The 18,154-nt window shown below is 41.2% G+C and overlaps 1 protein-coding gene across 3 annotated transcripts in view; it reads left to right on the top strand.

Moving 5' to 3' along the window:
* The window catches only part of cpvl (carboxypeptidase vitellogenic like), a 94,714-nt gene that overhangs the window by 13,962 nt on the left and 62,598 nt on the right, over positions 1-18,154 (top strand). For all 3 annotated transcript variants that reach the window (XM_048557482.2, XM_048557493.2, XM_048557502.2), the window contains exons 2-3: positions 4,484-4,665; positions 8,386-8,504. In XM_048557482.2, the coding sequence (XP_048413439.1) occupies positions 4,485-4,665; positions 8,386-8,504 (300 nt within the window). In that variant the 5' untranslated portion in view covers position 4,484. The remainder of the gene's footprint in view (positions 1-4,483; positions 4,666-8,385; positions 8,505-18,154) is intronic.

Raw genomic sequence — 18,154 nt, 5'->3', positions numbered from 1 at the left:
AAGAATTTGCATACCGTGGCAGCTTCTGGGATACTTTGTACTGACTTCCAAGATGTGATCATGGTGACCTGTACATTGATGGAATTTAACCCTTTCTGTTGTTGGGGTCAACTGCATTACCATATGGTGCTCTCAGTGTGATGTTCTGTCCTGTCACACCAAGCTCTACAGGAAGCCAGTGATGTTGGTAAAGCTACTTTCCAAACTGTAGCACTGACCTTGTCACTGGGAAAAGAAATGGCACAAATTGTATCGGTCACAATCTTGATGCATTTGTGGGTTGAGGTTTGAGAGATCCTGCACAGGTCCCCAGTTGATTCTCGGAAGGAGCCAGTTGTATGAAACATGAAATTGAAGCAAAGAACTGCGGAAGTTTGAGATCTAAAACAAACAAAAACAGAAATTGCTGGAGAAACTCAACATATCTGGCAGAATCTGTGAAGAGAAAACAGAGTTAATGTTTGAGTCCAGTGACTTTTCTTTAGCATGTTTCAGACTTTGTCTCACTTCTACCACACCCTGAGGGGTCTTTCAGCTGCAACTCCTTCATTTGGAGTCTGTTTGGCATCTAATGGAGACTGCTACTACTCCTGTGCTCAGACCATAAGGAACAGGAACCAGAGTAGGCCATTCAGCCCCTTGAGGCTGCTGCACCATTCAATAGGATCATGGCTAAGAGAGATAATAGGAACTGCAGATGCTGGAAAATCGGAGATAACAAGGTGTAGAACTGGATGAACACAGCAGGCCAAGCAGCATCAGAGGAGGAGGAAAGTTGACACTTCGGGCCTAGACCCTTAGGCCCGAAACATCAACTTTCCTGCTCCTCTGAAGCAGCTTGGCCTACTGTGTTCATCCAGCTCTACACCTTGTTATCTAGGATCATGGCTAATTTGAATTTCCTCATGTCCACTTTACTGCCTTTTCCCTGTATCCCTTGATTCCCCTGCAGATCAAGAGTCTGCCTCAGTCTTAAAAACATACACAGTGATTGTGCCACCACAGCTGTCTATGGCAAGGAGTTCCAAAGACACTTGACCCTTAGAGAAGAAATTCTTCTCCATCTCAGTTTTAAATTGGTGCCTATTTACTCTGAGACTATCCCCTCTGGTCCTAGATTCTCCCATGAGGGGAAACATCCTCTCAGCATTTACCCCGTCAAGCCCCTTAAGAATCCTATATGTTTCAAAGGGACCACTTCCCATTGTTTTAAATTTTAGTGAGCAGAGTCCCAGCCTGTTTAGCCTTTGCTTGGAAGATGATCCGTCCATACCAAGGATGATCCCAGTGAACCTACTCTGAACTGTCTCCAATGAAATGATATCTTTTCAATAATAGGACCAAAACTGCTCTCAGTACCCCAGAGGATATGCAGTCACCTGCCAGTGATATCAGAGGATCACAGACAAGTTCAAGACTACTTAGAGCCAGGTAGAAAGTGACTGGTTGGAGGAGAGAGTGTGTAAGAGGCAAGCGGGGCTTGGGGAGAGTGTTGGGGGAGAACTAATGTAGGGAACAGCCAACTAAAGAGGGAGGTGCATAGAGCAAGGTGGATCTTTAGAAGGGGTGGCACAGCGGCTCAGCTATTAGCACTGCTGCCTCACAGTGTCGGGAACCCAGGTTTGATTCCACCCTGGGGCGACTGTCTGTGTGAAGTTTGCACGTTCTCCCCATGTCTACGTGGGTTTCCTCCGGGTGCTCCGGTTTCCTCCCGCAGTCTAAAGATGTGCAGGCTGGGTGGATTGGCCATGCTAAATTACCTGTCGTGTTCAGTGATGTGTAGATTAGGTGGGTTATAGGGGAATGGGTCTGGTTGGGATGTCTGAGGGTCGGTGTGGACTTGTTGGGCTGAGGGGCCTGTTTCCACACTGCAGGGATTCTATGTGCCTTGTACAGTTACAGTAAGACTTTCCAACTTTTATACTCTAATCTCTTTGAAGTAAAGACCAGTGCTCTACTAGCCTTGCTGTTTCATGTTGCATCTGTCTGTTAGTTTTTTATGTTTCATGCACAAGTGCCTGCTGAGTCCCTTTTTGTGTTTCAGCTTTCTGCAATTTTTCTCCATATAAATAACACACTCTCTTCTTTTGTTCTGAACTCCAAAATGAACAACTTCACATTTTGCCACAATATCTCCATTTGCCATCTTTCTTCCCACTTACTTAACCTCTCAATAACTCGGTAATGATGACTTCAATAAACCTGTGTGGCGAACATCAGAGACAGAACAATATCCAAGTCATGTGAGCAGTCACCATTCATGTTACATATAAATGACAGTCTCCCACTGTGGGACTCGAAGGGCTCTAACAGGAAGGGCAATGGGATGTCTAAACATGGACCTTTATTCTGATTTTCTTACTACTCAAATATATTAGGAGAATATTAATGTGGTAGAATTATTCAAACCTTATCCCTACCACCCCCATCCCAATAACATCCAAGAAAGGCAGTATTACTTACAGTTTGAGGTGCGGGTAAATCTGCTCCAAGCCCTTGTGCAGTCTGAGATCTTTGGATCATGTTTGAGAATTGTGATCTGCAGGTACTATTTTTAATGTTGCCCCTGCTTACTATCTGCAATCTGCAATGACCAATGACCTAGTTTAGATTGTGACCAGGATTTCTAACTCTCAATGCTAGATACTACATGTGTGTCACATGCAGAAATTCTGGTCTTCTCTAATTCTTGTATACTTACACTTAGTCCAGTGCTAAGTTCACTTTCAGTATCTGATTTGATGTTGAATTTACGACTTGTATTTCCAGATTCAGACTTTGTGTTCTTCCTTTAAGGTACCTCAGTCTAATTCCGGAGATGCACAGTTAGTTGTTCTGTTCGCACAGATCCCAGATGCCTTGTAGAGAGCGCAGTGCCGTTTCCATCTCCCACGGCAGTAACCTGCAGAGTAAAATCATGGAAAACCCGTGAATCATTAAATCTAATGATCAATGAATGCTGAATAGCTATATTAGATTCTGGCTCAAAACATTAAGAAAAATGAGCTGAAACCTGGAACAAACAAGCCAAGAGTTAGTCTTAAGCAGCTGCCACATTTGTCTCTGTTCGTATTAATTCCTGATCCGTTAGTGAACAATAAGTACATTGTTTTAGTGGTTAGAAAAGAAGACTACTTACTCAATCCAAAAAGTGATTTCTAGCTATGTGTTATTATTTCCTCTGGCACTTCTATTCTCGATGGTTTTTACTTTTCTTTTAATATTGCTGCTTAGTTCTCACCTTTTACTGCTTCCCTCTATCCAGTGTTGTAATGGAAGCTGAGTGGCTCTGTTGGCCACATAGCCTGACATGGGGTTCAGAATAATGTCATCAGTGGAGGTTCAATTCTTGCTGTGGCTGAGGTAGACTTGCTATGTGCCTCCCAACACTGCCCTGAGAATAGAAGACATTGGCGAGCCATCACTGCTCATTGATGCAAATAAAATGGCTCAAAATGAAACATCAGTGGACAAATAGCTGAGGATCTGCCTTTAGCAGAGTACACGCTGCATGACAGATCGTTGAATAAAGGAGTTGGGCTGTCATGTTGAAGTTGTACAGGATGTTGGTGAAACCTTTCCTGGAGTACTGTGAGCTGTTCTGGTCACTCTGTTATAGGAAGGATATTATTAAACTGGGAAGAGTTCAGGAAAGATTTACCAAGATGTTGCTGGGAATGGAGGGTTTGAGTTATGAGCAGGGGCTGGATAGGCTGGGACTTTTTTCATTGGAGCGTTGGAGGTTGAGGGGTGAGCTCAGAGGTTTATAAAATCATGAGGTATAGATGAGCTGAATAGCGGGTCTCCTTTCCTTAGGGTGGTGCAATTCAAAACTAGGGGGCATACTTTTAAGGTGAGAAAGAAATTTTTAAAAAAGACATGCGAGGCAACATTTTTACATGAAGTGGTTAGTATGTGGAATGAATTGCCAGAGGAAGTGGTCGATATACAGCTACAGTGACAATGTTTAAAACAAATTTGGATGAGTTCACGAATAGGAAAGGTTTGGAGGGATATAGCCAGGCATAGGCAGGTGGGACCAGCTTAGCTTGGGAACATGGTCAGCGTGGAGTGGTTGGACTGAAGGACCTGTTTCCATGCTGTGTGACTCTGTGATAACACTGTAGCATGGAAATTGATTTTCTATGGATTCATTTCATATCAACAATATTTTTGAAGTTATGCAATTAATAACAATGATGAATTCTGAGTACAGCAATTGATTCATGTACAGTAGGATTGCTTTGGACAGGATGGAAAGGGAATTATTAATTCAAATACATAATTGCTGGTAGATGTATGTCATCTTTTTTAATGTTGATTTATAAAACACCTATTATTTACTTTACAATCAATCTTATTAATTGTTTTGCATCAGGCTGTTTAACTACAGTTGATTTTCCCACAATGGAGGTCTATGAAACAGAAATGCAAAATTTTTGTTTTCCTAAGACTAATCAACCTCTCTGTCCATTTCATTTAGGATGTGGCAAACACCACTATTCCTCATTGCACTCGTTTCTATTCAGCCATGCTGTATGTCTGGAAGGTTCACTTTTCTCCGTCAAATGTTTAAGGATGTTAAAGTTTCTACACCCTCACTAGTGGATCCTGGGAAACCCCTCTTTCTCACTCCGTATCTGGAATCTGGAGAAATTGAGAAAGGTGAGATAAACTTTTATCGACAGTCGATTATAATTGCAAACATGAAACTGTTTAACTCCAATTTAAAAGAGTACAATTGGAACTTTCTGATTCTTTTTATCATCTTCCAGTCAGTCTCCTTTTGTACTTAATTATGAAAACATTCTGAATATGAATGAGAGGCTAATAGGTTTCAGCTAGACCCTATTATAATTACAATATTAATTTAGCTGAACATTTCTGTCGCCAAGCTAAAATAAGTGAAATTATTTTCAGAATGTTGATCCAGGTTTGAATCATTTTCATGTACTTTGTCAAGCATTAGAAATATAGAAAAGCATTAGAAATGGAAGAGGAAGAAATTGGCGAGTAGTTCAGTTCTTTTAAACAACAACTACATTTAGAAAACGTCCTTAATGTAGTAAAGTTGTCCAAAGAACTTCACAGCAGACTCGACAAGCCAAACTGCCTAATTTCTGCTCCTTTGTCTTATGGTCTTATAAAGGGTTACAGGGAGAAAGTGGGAGAAACGCATTGAGGAACTTATCAGCCATGATTGAATGACGGAGCGCTCGATGGGGCGAATGATCTAATTTCTACTCCTACATCTTATGGTCTTATGAGGACAGATAAGCAAAAAGCAAAGTATGTTTTAGGGTGCAACTTTAGGGAGGGAGAAGCAGTAGTGTAGCAGAGACGTTTAGGGTGGGAATTCTGGAGCTTTGAGCCTATCACTGGAAGGCACAACTGATAATGAAGCAATTAAAATTGTGGATGTATAAACTAAGAAGTGTTGGGAGAGATTTCGAGGGGGTTGTAGGGCTGGAGAAGGTAATAGAGATCAGTGAGGAGTGGCTTTTAAGAACAGGAGAGCATTTTAAAATTAAGGCATTACTCATCCAGGAGCCAATGTAAGTCAGTGAGAAAGTGATGGGTAAATGAGATGAGGTGAGAGTTAGAAAATTTGCAGAAGAGTTTTCTAGATGAGTTAAGTTTAAGAAGGATACTGGCCAAAAGTGTATTGGAATAGTCAAGTGTGCAGTTAACAAATAACAAAGGCATAGATGAAGCTTTCAACTGCTGTTGAGCAGATGAATCCCTCCTACTGTAACCTTAAACTTCAGATCACATTTTGCAATTTGATACTGAGGCACTAAATTGAAAATGCTAAGATGCAGTGTAATAAAGTGGACTTTATTTAGCGATGTCTGAGTAATGGCTTTAGAATCATAGGATCATACAGTGTAGAAAAGGCCCTTCAGCCCATCAAGTCTATATTGCCAAAAGGATACTTGTACCTACACTAGTCCCTTTTGCCCACACTGGGCTCATAGCCTTGAATGTTATGTGCTTATCTTCAAGTGCTCGTCCAAGTACTTTATAAAGGTTGAGAGATTTTCCAGCCTCATCTACCCTCTCAGGCAGCACATTTTGGACACTTATCATCCCTGGGTGAAAACATTTTCCTTAAATTGCCTCTCAACCTCTTGCCTTTTGTTTAAAATTATTTACCATTCAATTAAGGGGAACAGCTATTTTCTATTCACCTTTTGTATACCTCAATCAGGTCCCCCCTCAACCTTCTTTTCTCCAAAGAAGAAAACCCGAAGTTATCCAACATGGCTTCGTAGCTGAAATCTGTCCAACATCCTGGTGAATCTCCTCTGCACCCGATCCTTCTGGTAATGCTGTTACCAAAACTCCCAGAACTCCAAGTGTGGTCTCCCTAAAGTTCAGTACTGCTCCAACATGACTTATAATCTATGTCACAACTGATAAAGGCAAGTGTCCCATATGCTGCCTTAACCACCCTGTCGTTATGAACCAGACCAAACTCTCTCAAAGCACATTGATAAGGTAGCCTAGACCTAAACACTTTCTTAATTTAAAAGAAAATGTGAGGTTCTGTGTTCCAGATGCAATTCAATTGGTCAAACTACTTGATATTAATCAAAGCACTATTTAAACACAAAAGTTAAAATATAACAAAAGAAAGAGGAACATGGAATAATTTAATTCTGCTGGAGAATTTAATAGAATAAGACATTATTTTGCTACCAAACTGTGACTGTTCCGTTACAGTAACATCACATAATCACACCCTTGGCAAAAGGCAAATTCCGAAAACAGATTGTCTCATATGCACTCCCACAGCAGGCAGAGAACCCCTGCTTTTGGCTGTAACTGAGAGAGGGACAAAAAATAGCTTTTACTTCTTCCAGAGCCCAACAGCAACTGCTGAAATCTGAACTAAAAATTCTGGTTCTGAGAGTGGGAGCTTGACCACACCCGCTGAGACTGTTTCTTGTCCTTAGAATCCCAACATTGTGGAAACAGGCTACTCAGCCCAACAAGTCTGATGAGCATTACTGAACCCCCACCCCCACTGACCAAACCAACATAACCCTGCATTTTTCATGGCTAATCTACCTAACCTAAACATCCCTAGACATTTTGAGCAATTTAGCATGGCCTATCCACCTAGCCTGCACAAACCCCCCAAGATTCCTCCCTCCCTCTAAGCTTCTTAGTGTCATATCATTCATTGATTACTCCCTTCTCTTGTTCCCTCTTCCAAAGTACATAACCTTACATTTACCAGGGTTAAATTCTGCCCACCTGACAAATTCAGTTATATCTTACGGTAACCTAATATCTTTATCCTCACTGTCAACCACCTGCCGATCTTTGTGTCATCTGCAAACTTAATTATCATTGCCCCCACATTGTCATTACATCATTCATGAAAATTGCAACGAATAGGGGACCCAGCACTGATTCCCTGTGGTACACGACTGCAAACTGGGCCCAAGTCACACAAAAAGCCCTCAACTACCACCCTCCGTCTCCTGTCATTAAGTCAATTTTGGATAAAACTTAACCAAGTTTCCCTGAATCCTATGTGTTTTGAGCTTTATCAGTCTCCCATGTGGGACCTTGTCAAACGCCATGCTAAAATTCATATAAACTACATAACTGCCTTACCCTCGTCACTTCCTCAAAACTCCACTAGATTTATTAGGCATGCTGACTATCCCAGTTCAAATCTTGCCTCTCTAAATGGAGATTAATTTGTTACTTCAGTAATTTCCGTGAAAGCTTCTCTACGGATGAGGTTAGACTCACATATTTGTAGTTTCCTAGTCTATCTCTACCACACTCCTTGTAAAGTGGAACCACATTAGTTGTTCTCCAGTCCTCTGGCACCTCTTCTATGGCCAAAGATGATTTGAAAATTTGGGTCAGGACCCTTGTAATTTCCTGTCTCATCTCCCAGAACAGCCTGGGATACAACTGTGGGATTTGTCCACTTTTAAATCATGCCAGATTCTCTAATACCGCTTTACTTCTTATATGAATCTGTTCAAGAATTTCACAGTCCACCTTCTCCATTTCTGTACTTGCATCCTCCTTCTCCCAAATAAGACATGAAGTGAAAACTCTATTGTTGTCCTCTAGGTTCAAACACACATAACCCCCTTGGTCCCTAATAGAATCCATTCTTTCCCTGGTCATTCTTTTCTCATTGACATAGTTATGGAATATCTTGCCATACTCCCTAATCTTGTTTTGGATACAGTTTTATTCAAGGCTGTTTTTTAAGTTATGTGTTTGAATGAATCTGAGGGAAGTTTATGTTTTCTAAGATGAAAGCCACAAAGAAATGTTGACCTTTGAACAAACGTAGAGTCACTTCAGAATTTTGTGTAGAATTATGAACTCTGTTCACCTTTTTTTCAGCTAGAGAATTGAGTTTGGTGGGCCCACTAGAAGGGCCAGTTGTGAAGAGCTACTCTGGTTTTTTGACAGTGAATAAGACCTACAACAGTAGCCTTTTCTTCTGGTTTTTCCCTGCACAGGTAAATATCCATAATGGCATGTATGAACCAAAAATCCTGCACAAAATAAAACTTCAGAAAAGGTGTAACATGCATTCACTGTGGATTTTTTAATATTAGTTTTGATATATAAATCTGACTTTTATCAAAATTCTAAATTTCAAATGGTGGAAAAGGAAACCTGACATGCTAATATTTAATTGTTTGGAACTTTGTATCGTTGAATCCTCTTATAGAATGCATGGTGCAGCTGTAGCGGCATGTTTAATTGGGAGGTTTAGAGTTTTGCGAAATAATGCCTTTGACCATTTGCTGTGTTGTAGGATTCATAACTTGCAGATTGTTTTCAGCAGATGCAAGAAAAAAATGTCAACCTTGAACTATGGTAAAGCTTAGAACAAAATTATTTCTTTCTCATGATATGTATTTGCTTGATGAATAGATAAAACTTTGTCCATTATAGTTATTTTAGTTGTTGTGCTGTCTCTGCTGTTGCAATGTTTCACTGAGCCTGAAGCCCTCAAAATGGGCAAGGCTTCAGTGTATCCTTGAGTTTAGAAGTGATCAGAGATGGGAACCGTTTCCAATATCATTTCTCTTATAATGCAGGGTCACTGGCAGTATTTGTAGCATTCCAAGAGATTAACTAATTCAAAAATCAAGGTCCAAATTTTCTAGTCAGCATCAGTATTGTGCATGATACCGCTGCCTGTGAAGATTTCTGCACCTGACAAAGTTGCATTATTCCAGTCAGGATTCCAATCCTGATTTGATTTAGTTGGATTTATTATTGTCACACGTACCTAGGTACAGTGAAAAATTTTGTTTTGCCTGCTGTACAGGCAGATCATACCATACAAAGTTCACAGGGTAATAGAACAGAGCAAAGAATACAATGTTCCAGCTGCAGAGAAGGTGCACCGAGAGCAAGATCAACATTAAATTTGAAAATTGAGAGGTGAATTCAGAATTCGAATAACAGCAGGGAAGAAGCTGTTTTTGAAACTATTTGTATGTGTATACAAACTTGTGTATCTTCTGCCTGATGAAAGATGGTCGAATACAGTGTAACCAGGGTGGAGCAATCTTTGATGTTGGTTGCTTTCCAAGGGCAACGGGAAGTATAGATGGAGCCAATGGATGGCAGGCTGGTTTTTGTGATGGACTGGGTTATGTTTACTACTCTCTGTAGTATTTTGTGGCCTTGGGAACAGCAGTTGCCAAACCATGCTGCGAGGCATCGAGACAGAGTACTTTCTATGCTGTATCTGTAAAATTGGTAAGAGTCCTTGTGGTCGTGCCAAATTTCCTTAGCCCCCTGAGGAAGTAGAGGCATTGTGCATTCTTGACCAGAGTGTTGGTGTGGGTGGTCCAGGACAGATTGTTGGTGATCACCACTCCTAGGAACATGTCGCTGTCAACCATCTCCACCTCAGCACCATTGATGCAGATAGGGGGGTGACCTCCACCCCGCTTCCTGAAGTTAATGACCAGCTCTTTTATTTTGTTGAAGTTGATGGAGAGATTGTTGTCTTTACGCCATGCACCTAAGCACTCAATCTTTTCCCTTTATTGTGTCTTGCCATTGTTTGAGATCCACCCTCTGACTGTGTGGACCAGTGCAGTCATTCATGCAGAAGGTTGAGCAGATGTCCTTTTATATCATTAATCAGCTGTGATACTCAGGTAAGTTTTTAAAGGTTTTCTGTCTTGGAACGTGTAGGGTAGGTGAGTGAGTTGATGAATAAGTGAGTGGATGAGCACTCTGATCAGCTGGTGATGGTAGTGAGACATGGGCGGGGTCATGGGTGTACTTAGATTGGGGTAGGTGAGTATTCATGGGAGAAAGAGAATCAGGATGCTGACGTTGCGGGGGGGGGTGCGTGGTTAATTGGAGAATGATGGTGACAAGACAATCTGATCAAGTCAAGGACATTGGCTCTGATCAGGGTGGGAGTAGTTGAGCTAGTTTTTGGGGTGGGGTGTGGTGAGATCAGGTTGGCTTGAAGGGGAGGTGGTGGAAGAGAGGGTCATTTTGGTTGGGGAGGGTGTGATATGATTGGGTGGGTGGGTTGCGGTAGAGTTCAATTCTATTGGCTAATCTCTGTTAGACCAGATATCATGCAGTGTAATAGTTCCTGTCTACTTATCCAGCTAAGTCCTGCATATCTGGCTTAAGCCTCTGACACTGAGCTCAGGAGAATTTTGCTCACTGTCCAAAGTAGTGGAAATCAGTTCAATAGAAATTTAACCTTCCTGGATGATTAGAGCATACGTTTGTGTCAGGACATCAGGAGGTGAGGGTCAGATTAGATTAGATTAGATTCCCTACAGTGTGGAAACAGGCCCTTCAACCCAACAAGTCCGCACCGCCTCTTGAAGCATACCACCCAGACCCATCACCCTCTAACCCACATACCCCTGAACACTATGGGCAATTTAGCGTGGCCGATCCACCTATCCTGCACATCTTTGGACTGTGGGAGGAAACCGGAGCACCCGGAGGAAACCCATGCAGACACTGGGAGAATGTTAAAACTCCACACAGACAGTCACCCGAGACTGGAATTGAACCCGGGTCCCTGGCGCTGTGAGGCTGCGGTGCTAACCACTGAGCTACCGTGCCGCCCCAAACCTCCAACTTAATTTCTGATTTTGACAGCATGGATACCAAAGGATTTGGGTCCATTTTGCTTAAGAAACACATAAGTAATTTACATTTATAAAGTGATTCACACAGTAGCCAAGTCCAGACGTCAGAAGTAATGAATTATGGAGTTGTTAGTTTATGTAATGTAAAGCTATGTTTGAGGAAAATGAGTTTTGTTGTTCTGAGTTGGAGATTACTGCGTGATGACAGAGAGATGAAATACAAGCTGAATTATAATGCCCCCAAAACAGATGTGGTCAGGTTAGATACTGAAATGGAAATATGTCAGTCTTGAATCTGATGGATGCAAGTCAAGTTAGAGTGTGTTGTCGACAAAGGTAGCTATTAAATTTTTATAAGACCAGCAATGTTTGATTTAATGCACTTTGCAGATGTAATTGTGGATGGATGGGTTTTCCAGATCTTGGGAAACCTGGCAACTGAAGGGAAGGTGGACAGTTTCATGTCAGAAGATCATTGTCTTTATAGCACCACTTGTGGACCAAGAGAAACAGGAGTGCAATAAGCATAAAAGTGCTGAGAAACTCAGCAGGCCTTGCAACATCTCATGAGAGAAAGAGAAACAGAGTTAATGTATCAAGTCTACTATGACTCCTCTTCATATTGGACTTGTTTCTCCAATGCTTTGTTTTTACTTCTGATCTGCGGATTTCAGATTTAATTCTGTTGTAGTAACATGAGTGCTTCCTCACAAGCTCTGCCTGTATCAGATATTCTCAATCAAATACTCATCGGATTGGGTAACAGAACCCTGTAACCCACCTCTGGGATTTTAGGAGCAGCTACAGGCTTACTACCTGCTGCTATGGTCAGGCCTGGAGTTATCCCTGTCTGCCTGACAGTTCTGCTCTCTTTCAGGTGGGAAACTTCTCAAAGAGAGATTGAAACTGCGCAATGTGTTGAGACACCAGCAAATTTCCTATTAATATCAGGAATACAGATGCAGGCCTGTATTTAGTATTCTTTGTATCACTACTGATAAATTTGAAAGCTCCACAGGTCATCCGAGTTGATACCTCTAAAATTGAATCTGTTTCTCTTGTGTATTACATAACAATCATAGCGCTTTGGTCTTCACCTTTAAACATCATGTGAGCACATGGTTCATAAAATCCTGGAATGTCATGACTGCCAGACTAAAATAAGCTTCCGCAGTTTTGTTAAACTTTCCACCAGAGGGCAGTAGTTGTTAACGACATGTTTTTCCCATCATTGTTCAGAGCTATATGATCTGCAGCTTGTGAACAGTGATTTACTTGCCAGTCATTTCAAATGTAACTTTTCTGCTCGGACGTTATCTATCTTTCTTTTTGTATTTAACTACATAATCAACATACCCTTTTAATTAACCTGATACATTAAGCACAATATTTATGGATGTAATTTGCATATCTAAGCCTGAAAGTACATTGGAAGCAGTTCAGAGGAAGTTTTTACCAGATTGATACCCAGAATGAGCAGGTTGCTTTACGAAGAAAGACTGAACTCATTCCACTGGGTTTGGAAGAGTGAGAGGTGACTTGATTGAAGTGTATAAAACCTTGAGCCACCTTGACAAGGTAGATGTGGAAAGGATGTTTCATTTGGTAGGTGGTCCAGAACCAGGGGTACAATTTTAAAATTAGAGGTCATCTATTTAGGTCAGAGATGAGATTTTATTTGGAACTCTCTGCCTCAGGAGGTGCTGGAAGTGGCAATATGAATATTTTGAAGTTAGAAATAGATTCTCTTGCCTAATAAGAATTTGCAGTTATTGGATGTAGATGAGAAATGGGATGATATTCAACACATAAGCAGATCAACTATGATCTTACTGAACAGTCTAGTAGCTTTGAGGGGTCAAATAGTTTACTTCTGCTAATTCATAGGTTTGTGTGTTTATATGCTGATTTGGCCTAATTATATCATCACCACTATCTTCACTGATCTGTGTTGCCTCGCAGTCTGCCAGCGTTTTCACATAAAATTCTCATCCTCATGTACCATCGAACTCCCTATTTTATGGTCACCTCCAACAATGGAGCTTAGGAGAGTATGATATGATTGATTAAAACATATGAGATCTGGAGGTGTCTTGACAAGTTGAATACGGTAAGGAGATCTCCTGTTGTGGGAGAATCTAGAACTAGGGATCACTGTTTATAATCAAATAGTTGTCCATTTAAGGCAGGTGAAGAGAAATTTGTTTGCAGTGTCTTCTTTTGGAACAGTCTTCCTGAAAAGACAGTGGAGGCGCAGTCTGTAAATTTTTAAAGGAGAGGTGGATGGATTCTTGATAAGCAAAAGGGTGGAAGATTTCCAGGGGTGGGTGGGAATGTGGAGTATCAGATCAATCACAACACTGACGTCTACCCAACAATGTTGGAAATTTCCTGGTAACGTCCTGTGCACATAAAGCAGGACAAATCCAACAGTCTACTCTCGATCATTAATAAAGTGATGGAAGGTGTCATCAACAGTGCTACTGAACCACACCTGGCAGCATCTCGTGAGAGAGAGAAACAGTGTTAAGGTTTTCAGTCTGCTGTGACTCTTCCTCATATTGGACTTGTTTCTCCAACACTTTGTTTTTACTTCTGATCAGCGGATTTCAGATTTACTTCCGTTGTAGTAACATGAGTGCTTCCTCACAAGCTCTGCCTGTATCAGATATTCTCAATCAAAGACTCATCGGATTGGGTAACAGAACCCTGTAACCCACCTCTGGGATTTTAGAAGCGGCTACAGGCTTACTACCTGCTGCTATGGTCAGGCCTGGAGTTATCCCTGTCTGCCTGACAGTTCTGCTCTCTTTCAGGTGGGAAAGTTCTCAAAGAGAGATTGAAACTGCGCAATGTGTTGAGACACCAGCAAATTTCCTATTAATATCAGGAATACAGATGCAGGCCTGTATTTAGTATTCTTTGTATACAGTTTAAACTTGGACAAAAGAGCTGAATTCCATAAGTGAGATTAGAGTGACTGCCCTTAGCATCCAAGCCACATTTGACTGAATGTAGCATTAAGGAATCCTAGAGCATACAGCAGGGGAAAGAGACCCTTCGGTCTAACCTGTCCATGCCAACCATAACCCCAAAGCAAACTAGTCCCACCTGCCTGCACTTGGCCCACTCCATCCAAACATTTCTTATTCATATACCTACCTAAATGTTTTTTAAATGTTGTAACTGTACTGGCATCCACCATTTCCTCTGGAAGTTCATTCCACATACGATGATGATGATTGATGAACTACTCTATAATTTAAAACAAAATGCCCCTCATGCCTTTTCACAGTCTTTCCCCTCTCACCTTAAAGGCATGGCCCCTAATCTAGAAATCTCCCATCCTAAGGAAAAGATATTCACCTTATCTATACCCCTCATGATATCATAAACCTCAGTTAGGTCACCTTTCAACTTCCCATTTTCTAGGAAAAAAAGTGCCAGCCTAACCAGACTCTCCTTTTAACTCAAACTCTCCATTCCTGGCAACATCATGGTAAATCTCTCTGAACCGTCTCCACCTTAATAATATCATTCCTCTAACTGGATGACCAGAACTGGGCACCCTAATCCAGAAGCAGCCTCGCCAATGTCTATCACAACCTCAATATGACATCTGAACTCCTATACTCAAAGGCCTGAGCTATGAAGCAAACATGCTGAATGCTGCCTTAACAACCTTATCTATATGTTAGTGAGTTTAAAGAATTAACTTCCTAGGTCTCCCTGTTCCACAACACTACTCAAGGCCCTACTTTTAATTGTATAAGTCCTGACATTGTTTGTTTTACCAAAATGCAATCGCTTGCATTTATCCAAATTAAACTCCATTTGTCACTCTTCAGCCCACTGACCCAATTGATATGAGCTCTATGTAATCTTTAGATAACCATCTTCATTGTCCATGATACCACCAGTCTTGGTATCATCCGCAAACTTACTAACTACACCTTCTATGTCCTCATCAAAATCATTTATGTAAAAAACAAAAGAGGACCCAGTACCAATCCCTGTGGAACCCTGCTGGTCACAGACCTCCAGTTCAAAAAACTGCCTTCGACCATTACTCTCTATCTCCTGCCTTGAAGACAATTTTATATCCAGTTGGCAAGTTCACCCTGAATCCCATGTGATCTAACTTTGCTACTTAGTCTACCACGTGGAACCTTGTCAAAGGCTTTATTAAAGTCCAAGTAAACAATGTTCAATGCTCTGACCTCATTTATCTTCTTGGTTACTTCCTTTATAAAACTTAATCAAGTTTGTGAGACATGATTTCCCTCACACAAAGTTATGCTGACTATCCCCAATCACTCCTTGCCTCTCTATGTGAATCCTATCTTTCAGATTCACTTGCAACAACTTAACCACCACTGAAGTAGGACTCACAGGTCTATAGTTCCCAGGTTTCTCCTTCCATCCCTTCTTAAACAAAGGCACAACATTAACCATTTTTCAGTCATCTAGGCCCTCACTTGTAGTTATAGATGATAGAAATATTTCTTCAAGGAGCCTCACAATTTCCTCTCTAACTTCCCACTATGTCCAGTGGGACACTAGATCAGGTTCTGGAGATTTATTGACCTTTATATTTTCTAAGACATCCAGCACTTCTGTAATGTGAACTGTTAACAAAACATCAACATTTCCCTGAGTTCTCCAGCCTCTCTCTTTCTCCACGATAAAAACTGATGTGAAATATTAATTTAATATCTCTCCCGTCTCCTGAGGTTCAACACAAAGACAACACTTTGATCTTTATGGGGCACTTCTGTCTCTCTCTCTTCCTTTCTTTCTTTCTCTCTCTCTCTCTAGTCACTGTCTTGCTCTTCATGTATTTGTAGAATCTCCAGATTATCTTTAACCTCATTTGCCATGGCTGTCTCATATCCCCTCTATACCCTCCTGATCTCCCTCTTAAGAATGCTCCTACAATCTTTATGCTGTTCAAGAGATCCATGTGAACCCAGTTGTCTGTACCTAATATATGATTTTTAACAATTCTTGACTAAAGCCTACAATATCTTTATTCATCCATAGTTCTCTAATCCTACCAGCCTTACTTTTCACTCTAACAGAAACGCACTGATTCCAATGAGTCCTAGCAATGCTACAAGATGCTGACCTGGACGAGCCATTTGGTAGGGTAGCTAGAAGAGCAGGTAAGAGACTAGGAATCCTGCAGTAACTGACCTCCTGACTCTCCAAAGCCTGTCAACTATCTGCAATACTTGTGTCAGGAGTGTGATGCAGTACTCCACATTTGCCTGGATGAATGCAGCTCCAACAACACTCCATTAGCTTGACACCATTTAGGACAGAGCAGCCTGCCCAGTTGGTAGCACACTGACAAACATTTGCACCCTCCACCACCATTGTTCAGGGGCAGTGGTATGCACCATCTACAAGATGCATTGCAAAAATTGACTAAGGCTCCTTAGATGGCATCTTCTAAATCTATGACCACTACCATCTAGAAGGACAAGGACAGCAGGTATGTAAGAACGCCACCATCTGCAAGCTTCCCTCCCAGGTACTACTTATCCAGATGGGAAGCTACATCACTGTTCCTTCACTGTTGCGGCGTCAAAATCCTGGAACGTCCTCTGTAAGAGTATTATGGATGCACCTATGCTAAATAGATGCAGAGGTCCAAGAAAGCAACTCACCACTGCCTTCTACGCAACCAGGGATGGGCAATAAATATTGGCCCAGGCAGCAAGCCCCTTACACCTTGAATGAACAAAAGCAAATTGAATGGTTGACTAGACTCAAATGGACGATGTGCCATCCTTTTGCTCCTATTTCATATTTTTGATGTGCTATTATGTGCTCCACCAAAGAAGTTATAATTGCCGATTCTCTATTCAATTCCTTTGAATTAATGTACCCTTGAATACTATATACAGTTGCTAAGTAACAAAGAATGTTTTCAAATGCTGGAGGAAATATAGAGATATGGAAATTATTCACACGAGAAAAACAGGCAAAACTTGGGCTTTTCGGTCATGAAATAAAGGAACCAGAGCTTTTTTAAAAAAAAAAATTTGCTACTGTTTCATTGAGGAATAGAGCAAAGATGTAGAAGTTGATTAAGAATCTGTCATAAATATTTATTGTCTAGTTTGTGAAGTTTCCCGCTATCAAAACTTCAGATTGCACAAAACCATGGGGAAGCCCAGAGAGGGGAGTTGCTGGCAATAGCAAAGTGAATGAAGCTGACAAAGGAAACTGAGAAGGACCTAGGATGCAACAAAAGACTGTACAGAGGACAGACATAAACTCTAAAGGTGGCAGCTGTGGAGCAATAGCAGCAAAGTGAGGAATTAAATGACAGTCTGGAAATGGATAGCAATGATGCATAAATTACAGGGAAGTGATTAGACACGAGTTGCAGAAGTCAACAGAAGGGAGAACATAATAGGGAGACAGTGAGAGACATGTACACAACAGGGGAAATCAAGATTGTAAGTAAGATAATGTTGAATTACTTAATATCAACTAATAAAGCCATCTGTAAAAACATTAAAAGAAAACTGTTTGTAACAGTAATTGTTCAGTAGCTATAGTTTAAAATCATGATGTTGAACTTAAGTTGTCAGAAAATTCTGCAGGAAGTTGGAGCAATTCAAATCTTGCTTCATGATGGTGCGGTGCTGGTGTTGGACTGGGGTGGACAAGGTCAGGAATCGCATGACACCAGACCATAGTCCAACTGGTTTATTTGAAAACACAACCTTTCCGAGTGTAGCCCTTCATCACCTGAAGGAGCTGTGCTCTGAAAACTTGTAGTTTTCAAATAAACCTATTGGACTATAACCTGGTGTCATGCGATTCCTGATCTTGTTTCAGACAGATGGCAGTGTGGACCATAGCTTCACAGCACACCAGTATATCAGAAAGTTCAACCTCACCAGGTTAAGCTTGGTGTGGCACTGATTTGTACTTGCAGCAACCATGGGGAAGCCCAGAGAGAGGGTGGGTTGGGGTGGGGTGGGGGGGAAGCTGGTGGTGGC

The sequence above is a fragment of the Stegostoma tigrinum genome, chromosome 2 (genome assembly GCF_030684315.1).
Source record: "Stegostoma tigrinum isolate sSteTig4 chromosome 2, sSteTig4.hap1, whole genome shotgun sequence".
NCBI classification, from domain to species: domain Eukaryota; kingdom Metazoa; phylum Chordata; class Chondrichthyes; order Orectolobiformes; family Stegostomatidae; genus Stegostoma; species Stegostoma tigrinum.
The sequence above is the reverse complement of the archived record's forward strand: the minus strand, read 5'-3'. Positions and strand labels throughout refer to the sequence as shown.